This window comes from Columba livia, chromosome 2, assembly GCF_036013475.1.
Source record: "Columba livia isolate bColLiv1 breed racing homer chromosome 2, bColLiv1.pat.W.v2, whole genome shotgun sequence".
Classification (NCBI taxonomy): Eukaryota; Metazoa; Chordata; class Aves; order Columbiformes; family Columbidae; genus Columba; species Columba livia.
This window is the reverse complement of record NC_088603.1, coordinates 52,814,075-52,831,723: the sequence shown is the minus strand read 5'-3', so window position 1 is coordinate 52,831,723 and position 17,649 is coordinate 52,814,075. Positions and strand designations below refer to the sequence as shown.

Below are 17,649 nucleotides of genomic sequence, written 5' to 3'. Positions count from 1 at the left end.
TGTATGTATAGTAACCTCAGCACTCGGACCAGGGAAAAGGACTTTTTGGAGGGAAGGGGCAAAGCAGGGCATGACAAATAAGTAGTTTCGTTTAAACAGGCTTTTTGGTATCTCACTATTTTTCTGTATTTTCAAGACTTTGGGTGAGATCAGGATGCACACACTATACCACTGTGGCACATGGGTTTCCTGTTTCTCTCCACAAGAAACACTGATGTTTGGGCTGAACAGGCTGCCTTCACAGCTCCAGCACAGAGCTGGGTATACAAGCAGAAGTATCGCTAGATGTAAAGAGGGTTGGAGAGATATTGCCTCCTGATTTATGACAGTAGTACAAGGTTAGAAATAGCAGCTGCAGAGGAAGGGCTGGAACCCCACGTCCTCCTGCGGCTGACCTGGCTTGTCCTAAGGCCAAATTCTGCTCTGAGGGTGGCTGATCCCAAACTGGGATTATACCTCACATTGCTGCAGAAAACAGTTGATGGGAGTAGGCTTTTCACCACAGCGCTGATGGAGTATGGAGGAGCTGGCTCATCCTGCTGAATGCCTTCAGCGCTGAGGAAATGAGATCTCTCTTCATGTTGATAATCAAAAAGAGATGAGACAACACCCTCAGACATATGGTGTGAATTTTGGGTTTCTCATATGCAGGGACAGGAGTTGGACTCGATGATCCTTGTGGGTCCCTTCCAACTGAGGACATTCTATGATTCTAAGTCAGGCTAAGCAAATTAGCACCACGAAGTGAAGAAATCCATACCGGTATCGTTAAAAGAAGTGCCTCAAAATTTTCATTAGAAATAAAAAAATAAATTCACATTTTCAGGATCTAATGAAGACTGGGGAGAATCTTTTCACAGACACCTTAAATACTGAAAAGCTGTGTTAGAAACAAAACAATAGATATCCTACTCAACATAAAGCCTATCAGGCTGAGCTACTTTTTAACTTCCATTTTGGGGCAAACTACATTGAATGCTGTGTTTTTTTTTTTCTTAAACTAATTCTGCTACTATCTGTCTTGCTTTTTATTCAAATCTGAGATTTAAAAATCACCCTCCCAGTAGTGGGAAGAAATTTTTACGGTCAGGATTGGAAATGTCTTCTGTATGTGGCTGAACTGAAACAACATACCACTTTGTGGATGCGGAAGTAGTGGGCACAGTTTTAAGACCTAAACAACAACCAAACCAAACCAAAAAGTACTTTCTGTACTGCAATATGACAGTCTTTGGATTTCACAGTCCTAAAATTGGGGAAAAATATATCTGACTTAAACAAACAACAACAAAAAAATTGTAGCGCTATAAAGATTACACTGGAGATCTTACAATTGCACTTCAAACCCTTCAAATTAAACTAAACAGCTCAGCAGAATTTCAAATCTGTACTGGTTTCTTCCAGTTGGGAGACACTGACACACATTTTTTTCATTAAAATGCACAAGCTGAACGAACTGGTTACAACCTCTTATTTGATGGAGTGATGTGGACTTCTTATGACACTTTAAACATGTAAAGTGATTTAAATTGAAATATTTATGAAATGAATTATGAATCACTATGGTAAAAATACTCTAAAGATTACTTGACAATGTTTTAGCTGTTAAAAATACACATAACTGAGGACTCACTTTTGTTTTCAAACTTCGTTTGATTTTAGGTTTACCACTGTGAATGTCTGGAGAAAACTCAAATAAGTTGAGCCATTTTGTTGTGCTTTTTAAAAAATATGAATCATACTATTTTGTCTTATGCCCAAGCATGAAGAATTTAAGAAGACTGTAAGAGCATTTAGGGTAAAGTATGAATTTGGAATGGAAAATGGAACTCAACCATCTATATGTTGAACAACGTATGTAGGTACTGCGATTTTTCCAGTTTCCATCTGTATGATGTAAATAAAAATTCTGAAATCAAGCACCTCAAGTTGAAGTTTTTGATAATTTGACAGTGGAAGAAATAAACGGATATGACAATAATTATACGTGATCTACCTTTAAAGTACATTATTTCAGATGTGCCAACCACCACAATATAAAGCAGGAATGCATAACCAAACAATGTCAGTTAATTAGTAGATAAAGCACATCTCGAAACTTTACCACACAGTTTACATAACTGTATATAGCATTTTATGATTGCAAAAGGCTTGACACTGCATGAACTCTTTGGGGAAGAAAAATAGAGAAAAAGGGTTAATTGCACATTCATGCAAGTAAGGTTAGGCTTCCAACAAATATTGAACCAACTTACTCTCTAAAGAGAGTTCCAACACAGGGGACAGCATGCAAAACGAAACAAAAACAGAAACAAAACAAAACAACAAAAAAGGAAAAAAGATAAAAACACATAAATTAGTGGCCATCAATACAAAGTTCCTGTACGGAATATAAAACAAAATAAAACAAAAAAGGTATTTCAAAACTCTTGTGATAAATGTAGTAATTTTATTGGGATACCCAGTGTATTCTGAAAGCAAGCCCTTGGCATGTCCTTCAAATCATTCTCCCATTTTCTCCTCCAGATGCTATTACCCTCTTTTTCTAAGCAATTCCCTGCATCCGGCTATCATGTTAAAATAAACCTTCAAAAAAGTCTCCACAAAAATTATGACAGAATAATTCCTACAGACACCTGGAAAAGCGTCTAAGATGAGATTTGTGTATCCATATGCGTGATTAAAAATTCACAGCTTATGAACTCTTAATACTTAAAAAATTCTCTTGACAATATACTGATAACTATTAATAGGTTTGCAACACCAAAAAGCAAGCCAGGTTTCGGTGACTGGACCGGGTGTACCACATGTGCGGTAACACAGGCCAAATTTTCAAAATCAAAGCAACGTTATTTTATGCCAGAATGCCCAGTAAACAAAATAACACAATCAACCAAAATAATTTAATGTAACATTCCTAAAGGCTTAAGGAAAAGACAAAATGGTCTTCTGACACGTGTGACTAAACTTTGGAACATTTTCATCATCCTTCCCTGGCTCCCCCACTACAAAAAAAATCTCCAGGGTAGTTCTGATGTTTGCATAGCTGCAATATTAATTAACACAAGAACAAGCAAAAATTAAACCAAGCTGCTATTCACAATTTTGTCATTACTTCATTTAAAAGCCAGTAATATTTCAACATTTAATTTTCTTTCCTGTCCTCTGACTTAACTGTTCTTTTTATGGCAAATTTTCTTCAGTTTCTCTTTAACTGCTTAACTGTAGCCTTTTCTTCTGGGTTTCAGCAGTCTGTGAACAAGTTTAATACCTTGCTGCCTGCAATGCAAGTTTCTTCCAAAATACCTGGTGTAACATAGTAGCTAAGTCACTTTTTCCAGCAAGAGAAATACGGAGGACAGATGAATACTAAGTTAACCTGTCAAGACTGCTCATCAGTCTGAATACAACTGTCCATTGCAGCAATAAGACTTAAAAATATTGCATAACAAAAGCAGGTTTTCGGAACTCTGCTGGGAAAAACCAATAGTTTTGAAATAACTACTTTGCTCTGAATTTTTCTGAGTTATCAATTATCAATTCTGAAGTATGGACACAAAGTGGGACATGTCATACTCAACATAAAAGATAAGGTTTCTTCCAAACAAGCCTATAATTCAAACAAAATATGCAGTTACATTTTGTTCACATGATATCATTACAGCTTTATTCAGCTCCTCATTTACCTGCAGTCCTTTTGTTATGAGAAATTACTGCACATATGAAGCTGTACCAGTAGCCCACCTCCCATGAAAAAATTGTAAAAAATACTATCAAGCAAAGTAACTCAGATCGAAGTATTTTAATGGTCTTTACCCAGGTAAAAGTGAATAAAAAACTGCATTTTCTTTTATACCTAATATAGTTTCCACCTTCCTTATTGAACAGTAATGACGATGTAAAACATTATTCAACTGTCTCAACTGCCAGCACTAGCTGCAAAACTCAAGGAACACATCATAAGGTATGATAATACAAAATACCCTGGAAAATAAATAAGTAAACATTTGGTATAGTTCAGACTCATTATATATGGTTTGGTCAGACCACTTTCTTTATGATTTAAGTTACTACACCAGAGCCTTTCGTTTCTAATTGAGGAAAAAACCACTGCTCATCTTGAAGTTGTCTTTATAAACAACATGTCTTCTTAAAAATACTTACCAATTTTGAGCACAAACTGTTGAAATACTTTAATGCATTTTAGACAAAACTAACCTTTATTTCAATTATCCTGCAAAAAAGGTAGAAAATTATCTTGTTCAAAATTGCAAATTAAATCGATTGAAATCTGATACCATTAACTGCTTATAGAATACATTTTGTGAAGTTTTTACACGTGCAAATATGGCTGACGTTTTACCGCAACTGGCTTTTTATTAATATGTTCTCAAACATTGACTGAAAGTAAGAAAAACCTAAACATACCTTACTGTGAGGATCAGCAAACATTCTTGTGAAGATTTCACACAATCTTTTCAACTCAACACGACTGTCAAAAATGACAACAATACATTAGTAAACCCCCCTGCTAGTACTACCGGAACACTAATGCATAGCAGTCAGTGCAATCAACTGTAAATATTTAATCAAATAAAATCTACTAAACAAAGCAGAAAAAAGCATTTTGATTAAAACATGGATAAAAATGTAATAGATTTTGTCTAAAATGAGACTTCCAACCTAGAAATGTCTCCTTAAACTAATTCATACATTAAACCATTCTCAACTATATTAACAGAACAGATAATGAAAAAGGTATTCTTAGTAGCCAGTAGTAAACAGTTTCTTCTGAATTAATACCCAACTAAAAATAAATGAATAAAGGCATGAATGAATCAATATGAAGGTCTTCCGTTAATACTAGATGCCAGCATTTTAGGAATCTCCTGCATTGCAAGAATTCTCTTTGTTTAAATCTTGCTTCCTAACCTGAGCTTTTTAAACAGACCCCATAAACTAGTGACTAAATTGACAATAGCTTCTCCTCATTCCTTCTCCCATCTCACAGACACACATGCCACTTTCCATCTCCCCAACTTTCCAAATTCTATACAGCAGGGTTGTCAAACTCATTTTCAGTGGGGGCCACATCAGTCTGGCAGTTGCCTTCAAAGGGTCGAATGTAATTTTAGGACTTTATAAATGTAACTACTCCTACATCTCTACAGTCCCAAAATTACACTTGGCCCTTAGAAGGCAACCATCAGGCTGATGCGGCCGCAGGTGAAAATGAGTTTGACACCACTGCTTTAGAACATTAGCCTCCTTTTCTGTTAGCATGTCTTCTTACCTTAAAGTCCTCTGGTTCTTCAATAAGTTTTGCAGGCCCAGGAGTCCTTCTTTTCTCTCTGACCAGTTGGAGCTGGCACAGCGATTCAGGACCTCAGCCACATCTTCTGTCTGCCTCATATATGTTGGTATGCTTCCATTCCTGGAGCTATAGGACCTTTCTGAACAGGCACTTGATGCATCGCTGTTGGCATCATCATCTGAGTACATCCCATAGGACTCGTATCTTCTTCGCACAGGCTTCTTCTATTGTACAGAAACACGCTGCATTAGTACTGATTTTCAAAGAGGTAGTGTACATACATATCATCAGTAGAAAGACTCAACAGCTCAAATAATTGGTGCGACTCTTACTCCCTACAGTGACAAATGGCTCCAACTGTTCAGCAGGTGAAACTAGGTTAATAAAAATATTTTAAAGCAGTATGGCTCATGTAGTATTCCAAATATAAAAGCAAAGCAAATGCAGAGAAGACATACGTTTGATGAAAAGTTCAACATAAAGTTTACTTGTAAAAATCCATAAAACTGCATGACATAAAGACTACTGCAAGTTAAGTTATTTCACTTAATGACTTTATATATGTTACAGAAAATAACAATCAGGTCTAAACCAACATATTTTGTAGTTTTAAATTATTTTGTATCAAGCACGTTAATAACAAAATATTAAACTATTGAAGAAGGAAAATAGTTTCTATACCTTAGTCCGTATGTCTCCTAAGAGCTGTTAGCAGTAAATTATTGAAAAGAAACAGAAATTGAGAACACGAAGGTAAGGCATAGCAGCATTGTGACTATTACTCTACCTGCCACTGGAAAACATATATTCTTACTGTAAATTTTGTTCTTAGCTCCCTGTATCTGATTAGCATATCACCCATTGCCAAGAAGTAGTTTGCTAAGCTTCAATTTCCAGGGAAATATTATGTGTCATCTGCTGGTTGGTCACAAAGACTTCTCTGTCAAAATCTGTGTGTCTTATGCAGAGATATTTGACTAAGATGACTTAACGCATGCAGTCAATTGCTACTGAAGTATGAAACCTTCTTTTAAACTTTATTTTCCCATCAACTTCTCCATCCCTGTCTCTATTTAACTTCACTTTAATATCTGAATTTTGTCACTGCAACAATTACTACAGCAATGTCCCACAAAAAATTAATTACATAATGCAAAATCCCACATCCCTAAACCCAAAAACCAAGCTAACAAAACATGCCAGAGGGGGGAAAAAAAAAGCTACTTATCCTAAAAGTAAAAATACACATCTCTGCAAAATAACTGCCACTCAAATTTTGGAGTTGAAGCTATTAGTTAAAAATACGGTTTCATTACATACTTAAAGAAGCAGCAGTGTGATTGTTTTCCCCTTAATTACCACTGCCATTTGCACAGGATTCTCATTTTTTACTGCAGAATAATTTAAAGGATATCACAATACAAACTAGTCCATACATTATGTAACAAGCAAGCTTTCTGTTAACAGAACGAGCATATATACATGCGCAAGAGAACAAAGCAAGGGAAACGTAACAAAGACATGAGCGTTTTTGAAAAGGGGTCACCATAAGTAAAAAAGAATGTTTTTAAAGAAATAGAACCTGAAATGCCAAGGATTGTGCTAAAGTAAAAGGTATAAAAATATGTAAGGATTACCATACTGCTGCATTTCATGCATCTTATATTCAAAACCAGGTCTTAGCCAGAAGACTGATACTCCTTTGGCTTGAGCAGTATTATAACTGGCCAAGTATTTTTCATACCATTAGAATAGTAATACAACCTAGAATATTTTTGATTTTTAAATTACATTTGTCAGGACTCTACACTCTACCTTTCCATAACACTGTTCGGAGCAGGGGCTTCAGTCTATGATAAAGCAAGAAGGGTGTTCATAACCAGATTTCCATCTAAATGGAGCCTTCTGTACAGGACAACTGCACATTTAGAGCATGGCAGGCAACCAGGCGTGCAAATAATGCATCAATAAAAGGTTGCTATCCTTGATCGTTCGTTGTAATGACAGATTGTAGCTAAAATATACAAACTAATTTTCCTCTAACATTTCTAGAAGCATCATGCTATTTTGGTTCCAGGTAATACAAACCAGTTTCTATGAAGAAAATTTACTCCTTCAACACAGCAGGACACAGTCAAGCTTTAAGAGCAGTCACTGGGAGCCTGAGTTTCTCTTCAATTTATATCCTTATAAAACACTTTGCCACTTTGTTTACAATATCAGAAAGGGGAAAAAATACTATATCTCACCATGACCTCTTCAGCAACATCTCATAGATAAGCTGATCTCTGTGCCAGTGAAGGCACACGAGTTTTAAGCTAATATGCCAAGAAGACAGTATTAACCAAGAAATCAATAAACTGCCAGACTAAGAACATGACAGAATTCTTCATAACTTTTCCTTTGAAATTTTGTTTCCCGCTGTTCATTCATATTTGGCTATAACTAAATTTTTGGAGTATAATTTGTAGTGTTTTTACCAATGTTCCAAATAATCTTTTTGTTAAAACAGAGTAATAACAAATTCCTTAAAGCATTCTGGTAACTAGATAACAGGTACTTACAAATATTTAATGATATGCAAATAGGATACCTGATGAAAATGTATCTGACTCATAGCATCAAGTATTTTAAATTAATCGAAGATTTCAGCTTGCTGATGTAAATGTCAGAATAGCAAAATACATTATGAGTTCAGTTCAGCTAACTGGGGTGTGGAGGAAGAGAAGCCAAACCCACACTCTTTTTTAAGAACAGTAAAGATTAAGAAAACAAATGGCATAACGAGTTTTAAATTCAAAGTAACGTTTTGAAAACAAAAGAAAATGAAACAAAAATTTATGAAACCCTTCCTGCCCAGCCGCCGGTTCATCTCTTCAGCATCAATCTCAACATGTTGTCAGACAGCACAACTTTAAATGGAACCCAGGCTTAGGATAAGCAAAGTGCTTTAGCTGTCGTCATTCCCAGCTCTGACAAGCCCTCAGCCTTTCCAGAAGTTTGCCTGGCTGCTGTGGGTCAGTGCTACCTGCTCACGTGGCTCCTTGGGCCGCTCCAAGAGAACAGACCAAAGACTATTTCCTGTCTGCTATTGAAAAATGCACATTTCTCAAAAGTTAAGACTTCTGTACGGAACAAAAACTCCAATAATTTGCAGCTCTAGCAATTCAGTTTCACCTTGTTCTGCACCTAGAAGCCAATAAAATAATGAATGACGAGTTCTTTTGCGTACTTTAATGTATAGGTACCAAACATTTTTAGAGCCTGTGTCCTACACAAGTGTGAGATTCTTACCAAGGCATCTGCTACGGCCTCTTCCACGTCAGAACCTGTGTTGAGAACTCGCATAGCACTAACTGATGATGACAATCTACTTGACTGACTAATTCCAAAGCCGGTGCCTGTTTTAACAACAACAAAAACGAACATAAAGAAATCAGTCAGAATAGAAATGTGGGATATTAATACCATACTTATTCTAAAAAAACCCAAGCAGAAGAAAAGCATTTGCTTAACATTTCTAATAAGTTATGGATTGACTAAAATACTCATTATTTTCATTCTAAAGTCTTTAGTGGTACAGCAAAAGTAAGAAACCAGGTAAAAAAGACCCCAAACATAGTCATATATAAACTTTCTATTTCAGTATCACAAGGGCAAAACCCCACAAAACAAAGGTTTTAACTGAAAGAACCTTTTGGTTTTTTTTAAAAATAAATGTCTTCTTCATTTTGGGTTTTTGTTTTAATTTAAAAAGAAGGAAAATATAATAGGAAGGCTACTGAGAATACTGATTAGAAAACTACATGCATAAAGAATGCTCTACACATACTGAAAAATGGAAAACTAAAAGAAGTTCTTCTGCAACTAAAAATAAAATGTTGTTAAGGAAGAAAATAACATTGGAGGGTGGGAGTGGAGACAAAACTCTAGCAACATAAGCACATCTATCTGGCTTATTAAAACCACAAAACTCAAATGAATATAAGTAATACTTTTAAAAACTGAACTACAAAAATAACCAAGTGGGTGGGGAAAAAAAATAATCCAGGATGACTGCACAGATGACAGCAAAGTGTACTCATCCTTCACCTGTAGCCCCATAAACATCAGGAGTGTAGAGGGCACCAGTGGATCTGGAGTGATGTCTGGAAGCTGCAATAACAGGATCATACAAACCCTATCTATTACCATAGAATCACAGTGCTGCAATAGTTGCTTAGATGAATGCAAGAATATTTATCAAGAATATTCAGCTTTAGCACAAGAAATTGAGTATTACATAGAAGGAAAACGCTTCTTGATTCCTTGATTATATAGAAAATGATTATATAGAATTATGTAGGTTTATGTACACTGGATGTTCCATGCATAATTTTTTTTAATTTAAAAGATTAAGAGCAGATAAAAAGCAAGTATGTTTAGGTTCAAAGAAGAAAAAGCGTAGACACACATGCGCACACACACACAAACAGAACCCTCAAAAATATCTAAAAAGTTCCACTGATACTGGTCTTCCACTGTAGAATTAACTCATTCCTAAGCACTCAAGTTAGAGCCAGAGTTCACATACCAAACATTATCTGCAAAAAGCGACTACTGCATGAACTTACTGTGGTAGCAGCTGACCACCTATATAAGCCTATGTGCAGATAAGTCAACCTCAGTTAAAACTCACCACTGTGCAGCTTAAAGTTAAAATTATTTTAAGCTCTTAAACAAAATTGAATAACTTAATGAAACTGGTATTTGACATTTGTATTGTTTTCTTTAAGTAAATAAAATGTGAAATTGAAACACTTATGTTAGTTACTGTAGCTCATTAAAATGCTTTAAAGTTATGGAAACTGGGAACCAAAGATCCTTAAGGACTTTTGAATAAAATTGAGCACCCTCCTCCTTCTGGCACTTGTATAAAACTGGTCTTTTAGAGATTCTAAAGAAGCTGACTCACCATTGCTAATATTTTATTTCTTAACCAAGAAATTTCAAATTCAGTGTGTTTTTAAAGAATTCATCTTCTTTTTTCTTCAGTTCATTTAGCTTGGGATTTTTCAGCCATGTAAATGAAACTGGTTTTGACAAACTTAACTGAATTCAAATGTCTACCCACAGTGATATAAACCCCAGATATAATCTTATAATTCAATAAATAACTGTAAATGCAAATATTTTACACCTTTTTGATCTATAAAGTAATATAAATAGAAACCAGGAATGAAATGAATCATTCTTAACTCTGATTAACTTAGACAATTTAAGAGTCTGACTGAATCAAATAACCCTGACATGGACCAAATTACATTTAGGGAAACACACGTCTTTTAATCTGAATGGACTCCTAAATGATTCTAAGCCCTGTAAAGGTCCCAAAGACAACACTGTTTTTTCCAGTTAAAAGTTCACTACTCTTCACATAAGGTGCAGCCACGTATTTTATTTCATGCATGAAGTTGTTTAGCTAGGGAATGTTATTTTGCAACTAATACTTTGTGGAATACTTGGCTCTTTAGAAAGTCTGTCTCAGCACAGAGGATGTCAAAACACCAGCATTAAGCTTGATAGAGCTTTAAGTACAAGCAATAATGGCATAGACCTTTCTATTGCTTTCCATCAACAAGCCCTGAAAATTAAAGGTACATTTAGAAATTCAACCTTCAGGCATGTAATTCAATATGATCCTCATGATCCTGTCCCCATATATGTTGGAAACATGCTGGGAAAGTTTTTCAGACAGTGAGAAGAAGCACTATATTGAATCTAACGTACCTCATTCTAAAGTGTATTTTCAAGAATATTCTTTGTACCCATTTCAATTGCCAAAATTGTACAAACATTTGCTTTTGCTGTTTCATTTTTTAGAATATGACTCAAACAGGAATTTAAATGGACTTAAAATAATTTCTTGGGTAATACATGGAAATTATACTAGTCTGATATTTAATATTAACTCTACATAGCAGAAAGATACGCACATCCACGTAAATTACAAATAACTTGCTTCTCAAAGTGTCTGCTTTCTCCCAGCTTATCATCTTATACCAAGATGTGAGGTTACATAAACACTTTATATCAATGTATAAAGAAAAGTCATCTTAAGTACCATAGGGCTTAGTGTTTCTAAGTAAAAAAATTATGCTCCCCTCCACCACCACATGTAAAACTGTCTCTAAGACAAAGCTGAATTTGCTTTAATTCAGCTTCCACTTTTACCCTTGAAAACACATTAAACTTAGTATTTTTGATAGAAGTTAAGAGCATCCTGTAAGACAAAACTGGTCCAACAAAATAGTGAATGACATTCAAAATCATTCAAATAATAAGTCATACTAGAAAGAATCCTAGTAATCCTCATTTATTTCAGGTGTAGCTGCCTTTTTTTAACACCACCAGTCTCCTATATGTGCTACTTAACATTCTCTGTGCCATCAGGCAATTCAACCCACTGTATCTGATATCTGAATATAAAAGTTAAACTCCACCAACAAAAATAAAACCTCAGTGACCCATCTTACGGTATTAGTTGAATACAGCTTTCTTAAGCTAACATGCATTCAACCAAACAAAGTATAAATCAGATTTTGCATGCATGCTATTGAAGTCAAGCTGTAAGGGAGCAAAAGAAGCATGAAAAGATCTGCAAAATACCCTTGTTTTTAAAAGAAAATAATCTGCGTACTACAACATGGCCTGCCAGTTGTGTTTTAGTAAAATATACAAGTTTACTAATGGATCCTGCATAATGTCTACTTTTAATTTCATTTCCCAGTTAAATAGCATCTGGGCAAATCAGCATTTATTATTGAAACAGGTTTCATTCAATTTATCTGTACTTTCCCAATGAAACCATGGCTGACAGGCAGCATACTGCCTTAACAGGCCACAGTAAGTTTGCCACATGAATTAGCAGTACAGCCAGGTGCCTCAGTTTGAGATATAAAACAGAGATCTACTATTTTCAGACTGTCTAACAGCTACTATTACCAAGTCCTTGACTTTAAGCTACACTTGAACAAACAAAGGAAGAGGGATACACACTGAAGACTAACTCAGACAAACACACAAAAAGACCAGTTTCAGATACAATCTTAGAGGAGCAGTTTTGTATTACCAAACATTCAAAAGAAAACCCCCAATATGTAAAAAGACTTCTAATCAAAACTTACTACCAACTTCTAGTAATCTCGAGAAGTATGCATGGAGATGACAAGCTTTACCTAATCCTTAACCAACAATATGTTGAAGTAATCATAAGCTAATGTTCCCATGCCTTATTGACCCTTCAGAAACAAGCAACAGCTTGACAAAATCTTGTAAAATTCTTTAAGGGTCAGGCCGATAAGCTGAAATACTAAGTGGAAACAAAAACTTAGAGCAGCTGTAGGAATGGAGACTGAACATGGCTCCACACGTGTGAATGTCAAAGTTTCCGACTCCTCTCTGCTTCCCTATGTAACAACAGCTGCTACTTTAATTTCTCATCACTTGTTCTAGACAGATTAAAAGTAAACTTCAGAACTGTACTGTGGTTCATCTACTGGGAAAAGGACTTCGCTACCTGCCCTAGAAAGCAGCCTCAGAATCCAGTTCTGCTTCAATAGATCGGCCCCTTATCCACACCATCATATTCACTTGCTCTAATAGCAAAAAGCTAATTTTTAAAATTATTTTTTAACAACACAGCAATGACAATATAGATAAGGAGACATAGAATTAAATGTGTTTTCTTCATATACATCAAAATGATTTATTGCCTCGGGAGCAATTTGGAGTACTAGCAGACCCCAGCTGTTGGTGCAGGGAAAGGCCGAGGGTGGCAGCCACACTACATTCTTTGCTCCAGCTGGCCAGTGAGAAATGGATTATCTAATCGCACCCCAGAAATGAGTGCTGTAATAAAAAGAGAAACACGTAATTTCAAATAACTTCCCAAAAGTATCATTGTTCTTTCGAAAATAAAGCCTCTAGGCATGGCGTATCACACTAATACTGTAAAACTGGCAAATCGAAGAAACTTCTAAAACCAGGGTTTAAGGTTTTAAAAGTAGCATTCCATTTAATTATTTGCATGCGTCACTCAGGTGCTCTCACGAGGATAGCTCTGCCTAGCTCCAAACAAAGGCTATATCCACAAAGATTATATACGTTCGTTACATTTCCAGGAAATCCTTTGCATTTGCATTACATTCCTTTGTTATTCAGATTGTAACCACAAAAACAGTATGAACTGGTTCTTGTTCCAGTGTCGCCACCTTATCCTCTGAGAGAAAGGGCTTCTGAGAGCAAGGGCATCGTCTCCTAACCTTCTACTGCTTGTCTTAACAAATACCATTCTTGTGACTTAACGCCTTTTAAGTGCCCAAAACCTAACATCTGTAAACCTTATTCTTACTAACTTAGTAAGTGCCTAAAATCTATGAACCTTGTTATTTCCAGGCTTGGTATTTAAATAAGACTAACACTAGCGAAGTGTTTATTTTTTCCAGTGTGCAACCCATTCACACATTGGTCAATTCTCCATCGAAGTTAAGCAGTGAGCGAGCCAAAGGAAGGGAAAACGATGGCGGCTGGCTACAAGCTAAATGAAGGAGGCACGGGTTCATTAGGCGCAAATAACGAAGGGCACAGACAGCCATGCACGACAAGGGGCTCCAGTACTTACCGAGGGGTGGAAAAGAGCGGACAGGGCTCGTGTCCCTGCTGCTTTCGCGGCTGGCCTCCCGACTGCAGCCCTGACTCACACTAGGCCGAGGAATGCGGCTGCCTCGCGCTAGTATGATTCAGGGTGCAGACCAACAGCAGCACGGAAGGGAGAAGACACAAGAAAAGTTGCGGTTTTAATGCAATTCTGGTTTGCAGTAAGATCAAAGACGCATTTCTAAGAAAAGACTCCTGTGCGATTATGCTGTATTTTAAGTCATTAACCGTTTCCACACACTTTCTTCATTGCACCGGATGACACTAAGCCTAGCCAGTTTGATTAAATTATTTCTTCTAAAACGGGGATTTACCAACTCTTTACAAAATGATTGAAAAACCTCTTGAAAAGATCAGAGAGGAAACAAGCAACAAAAAACAGATAACTATTAATTCAGAATTTGTGTTCAAGGTAAGTCAATAAACTGTAACGCAAATGAAAAAACCCCACAGCTTTCTAAAGAAGCTTTCTTAATGCAGCTAAGGTAAAAATCAAAATACAAAATCAAAACCAGCAGCAATGCCATTAAAATCAACTGATATTTTTCAATAGTATTTTTCTGTAATGAAGTATCATCAGGTTATACTGTGAGGTTTAAGACACGACATTCATTTTTGTATCACAGAAGTATACACATGCACGCACACATACACTGAATACACACAAAAGTAATGAAGAAAATATTTTCCAAATGGTAACACTTTTATTCAATGGATATGGGTATTTTGGGAATGGGGATAAGAAGAAAAGTGAAAGAGAAGAAAGGAAGGTGAGGAAAAGAACCAGTGCATTCTGACAACCAAAAAATTGAAGTTTCAGCTTAAATTTAAAACTGCCTCATACATCAAAAAGCTCAGAAAACAGGCATGGTTTAGATTTGTATCAACATGTATAATTTCATCATCCACCTGTAGCTAAAAGCAAGCTGTAGATATATATTCAGCATTTAAAGTAAGAAAGGCTACAATGAAACTTATTCAGTGATTCTTACCTACTGACAATCTGGAAGGACTCGCTTCTCTACTGCATCCCTGACTTCGTGGGATTTTGCTTCGTTTTTGTGCAGCTGCAGGATTCACCAACACTCTCTGAACTCCTGTGTTCATAGTGGAAAGTGTGGTTGTTGTCAACACTCTTCCAGGAGACCCAGATCTGCTGCCAGCTGAAGGCAAAATGGATAAACGTAAGTAACATTATAGAAGATAAATAACCATGGTTAAAAACAAAAAAACGCTTACAGTCAGTAGTGAAGTGGTGGTAGATTGAAATGATTTGGAAAAACTTAGAAGGTAAAAATGTGAAATAGAAAGCCTTGGTCCAAGTTCTTATAGCACTACATACATGGTAGATAAAATTACCAATGCAAGGAAGTACTTGGCATGGTATTTAGCACTAGATATGCTCAAGAAACCATAAATAATATTTCTAGTCTTCATCAACAGTTCCAATGCCCCTAATATAAGCATTGGTGTGTTCATTTTTTAAGCTACATGGTCTCACTAATCACATTTTCTATTAAAAAAGAAAAAAAAATGCTAGAAAGCTAAAGGGAGCGACTTCAAACTAGCAATTTCATCATTATCCCGGCTCTTCCAATGCAACCAATGCTGTAATAAAATAACTTCATTTGTTAACATCTAAACTCTTCTCCCTTGCTTTTAAAAGCATGGGGTCTTCAAGGACTATTCTCTGAGAAATTAAATAAAATGTCACTGAAGACAATTAAAATACTCATGTTCACTTCTGTGGAGGTTACCTCACAAATTTGAAGAAAATCTTCAGTTAGTTCTAAACAAGCTTAAAATTGATCACGACATATTTAAGCATCTTACATTTTTATTAATCAAAACTGTACCTTAAAAAGTGTTAGAAATGGTCAACACACTGTACTCACTACCAGAAACTGGTCACTGGTCCCTAATTTTAAATTTTCTGTAAATGAAATATCAAGTTCTAAGCCTTTAGAAATAATCCATTTATAACTAATTCATACCACCAGTTGATATAAATATACTGTTTCCAGCTGCAGAATTCAAGAATTCTGACCAAATAAAAAACAAAACATAATTTTAACCAAAAACTACTTACACACAGATACAAACCCTTCATTAACATTTTAAAAATAATCACGTAACGATATGACCACAGCTACGCTATCAGATCTATAGACTTGACATGCAACATCTCAAAGTGAGTTTCATGGATTACTTCTGATGAGGCACATTTAAAAAAAGATACAAGTTGATTAAAGCTTCTCTATATGGGAAAAGAAACAAAATCCCCAACAAAATAAAACATATATTGGGTGGAAGGCAGAAAACTAAAACAATGTACCATGCATATACTTTCAGATTCATTGTTTGAATTCAAACTTGAAATGATTATTTAGCAAAATCCCTTTTCCAAACTACGCACCTATTCAGCAGAAATGATAAATAAAATATTATGCAGGCTGAAAAAAATAAGCATAATTTCTATAGCAAAAAAAAAAGAATAGGCAAATCTATAACTGCTGTAGTCTGCAAAAATTAAAGGTTTGGCAGTTTTTTCATATCACGGCATTTCAACTTAGGCCTGATACTAATATGCCTTCTTCCTGGCCTACATCTCTAAAACAATAAAATATTGTGAAAGTTTTCACAATATCGGAGACTTTTAAAATATTTTCTTCAATAGGTCAGAAGCCTGAAAAACTTAACTCTTCTAAGAATATACAGAAGAAATGCAACCTCTCATTCTAATGCTTTCTTTATCTTTCTATTGTCTGACTTACAAAGTACACCACTCTAGTGTAAATACCAAATGAAGCTTAGTACCCTGAAAATATTATGCTAATAACAGCACCGGAATACTGTTGCCAGTACTAACACCAGTAGTTGATCTAAGTGAACCGAATGACGAAAAAAAGGATTTCCAAAATGGTATTCCACCATGACAAAGAACTCCCATCTCTACTGCCTCCTAAATTGGGATTGCATCCAATTAAGGAAGAGCAGCATACAGAAAATAAAGCGAGCCAAAATTTCTGCTGAATAGGGTCCTTATATGAGATATGTCAAAACAGGTGATCAAACAATGATGTATACACAAATTCTGTAGACTCTTACCACCAATGGGGTTAGCAGACTGTGATCCTGAACAAGTGTAAAGGCAGGATTAGGGTAAGGGTTTATAATCCATGAAGAGGGAGGGAGCAGAGCAGATTAAAAAATGGATGGCAAATGGAAATAAGAAAGCTTTAGTCATTTCACACAGGAAAAAAAGCCACAAGGGGGTTATGCTAAAGCAGTGCTTTTAAGTAGCTTCCACAGTTGAAGAACTAAACTCAGATGCTATATACAAAGCAGATGAAGCAAAGCTGCACAGGCAAATAACAATTCTTCAGCTTTCGAAGCAACAACTGGATAATGCTGAAGAATTACATTTCAATTAAACATGAAACTGTAGCCTTCATGTCACTTTAAAAAAATATTACATTGCCAAAAAGGTTCAAGAAGTTCAACAGCTGAACAAAAATTACACACAAGGCCAAAACATTTTTTTGGAGACAGACAGTAAAGGAACTGAGCTGCAAGTGCGGTGGATGACAAAATAAAAAACCTCACAATGGTACAACTGAAAAGACTTGCATAGAATT

At 35.7% G+C, this 17,649-nt stretch overlaps 1 protein-coding gene across 50 annotated transcripts in view; it reads right to left on the bottom strand.

Annotated features, from left to right (window-relative positions):
• The window catches only part of CLASP2 (cytoplasmic linker associated protein 2), a 152,230-nt gene that overhangs the window by 27,479 nt on the left and 107,102 nt on the right, over window positions 1–17,649 (bottom strand). For 12 of the 50 annotated variants that reach the window (XM_065051921.1, XM_065051926.1, XM_065051922.1 and 9 more), the window contains 8 exons: window positions 17,120–17,146; window positions 15,004–15,174; window positions 13,977–14,084; window positions 9,407–9,469; window positions 8,609–8,715; window positions 5,996–6,019; window positions 5,294–5,538; window positions 4,429–4,492 (listed from right to left, as the gene is read on the bottom strand). In XM_065051921.1, coding sequence (XP_064907993.1) covers window positions 4,429–4,492; window positions 5,294–5,538; window positions 5,996–6,019; window positions 8,609–8,715; window positions 9,407–9,469; window positions 13,977–14,084; window positions 15,004–15,174; window positions 17,120–17,146 — 809 coding nt within the window. The remainder of the gene's footprint in view (window positions 1–4,428; window positions 4,493–5,293; window positions 5,539–5,995; window positions 6,020–8,608; window positions 8,716–9,406; window positions 9,470–13,976; window positions 14,085–15,003; window positions 15,175–17,119; window positions 17,147–17,649) is intronic. The other 38 variants (XM_065051927.1, XM_065051929.1, XM_065051934.1 and 35 more) reach the window with 11 other exon arrangements.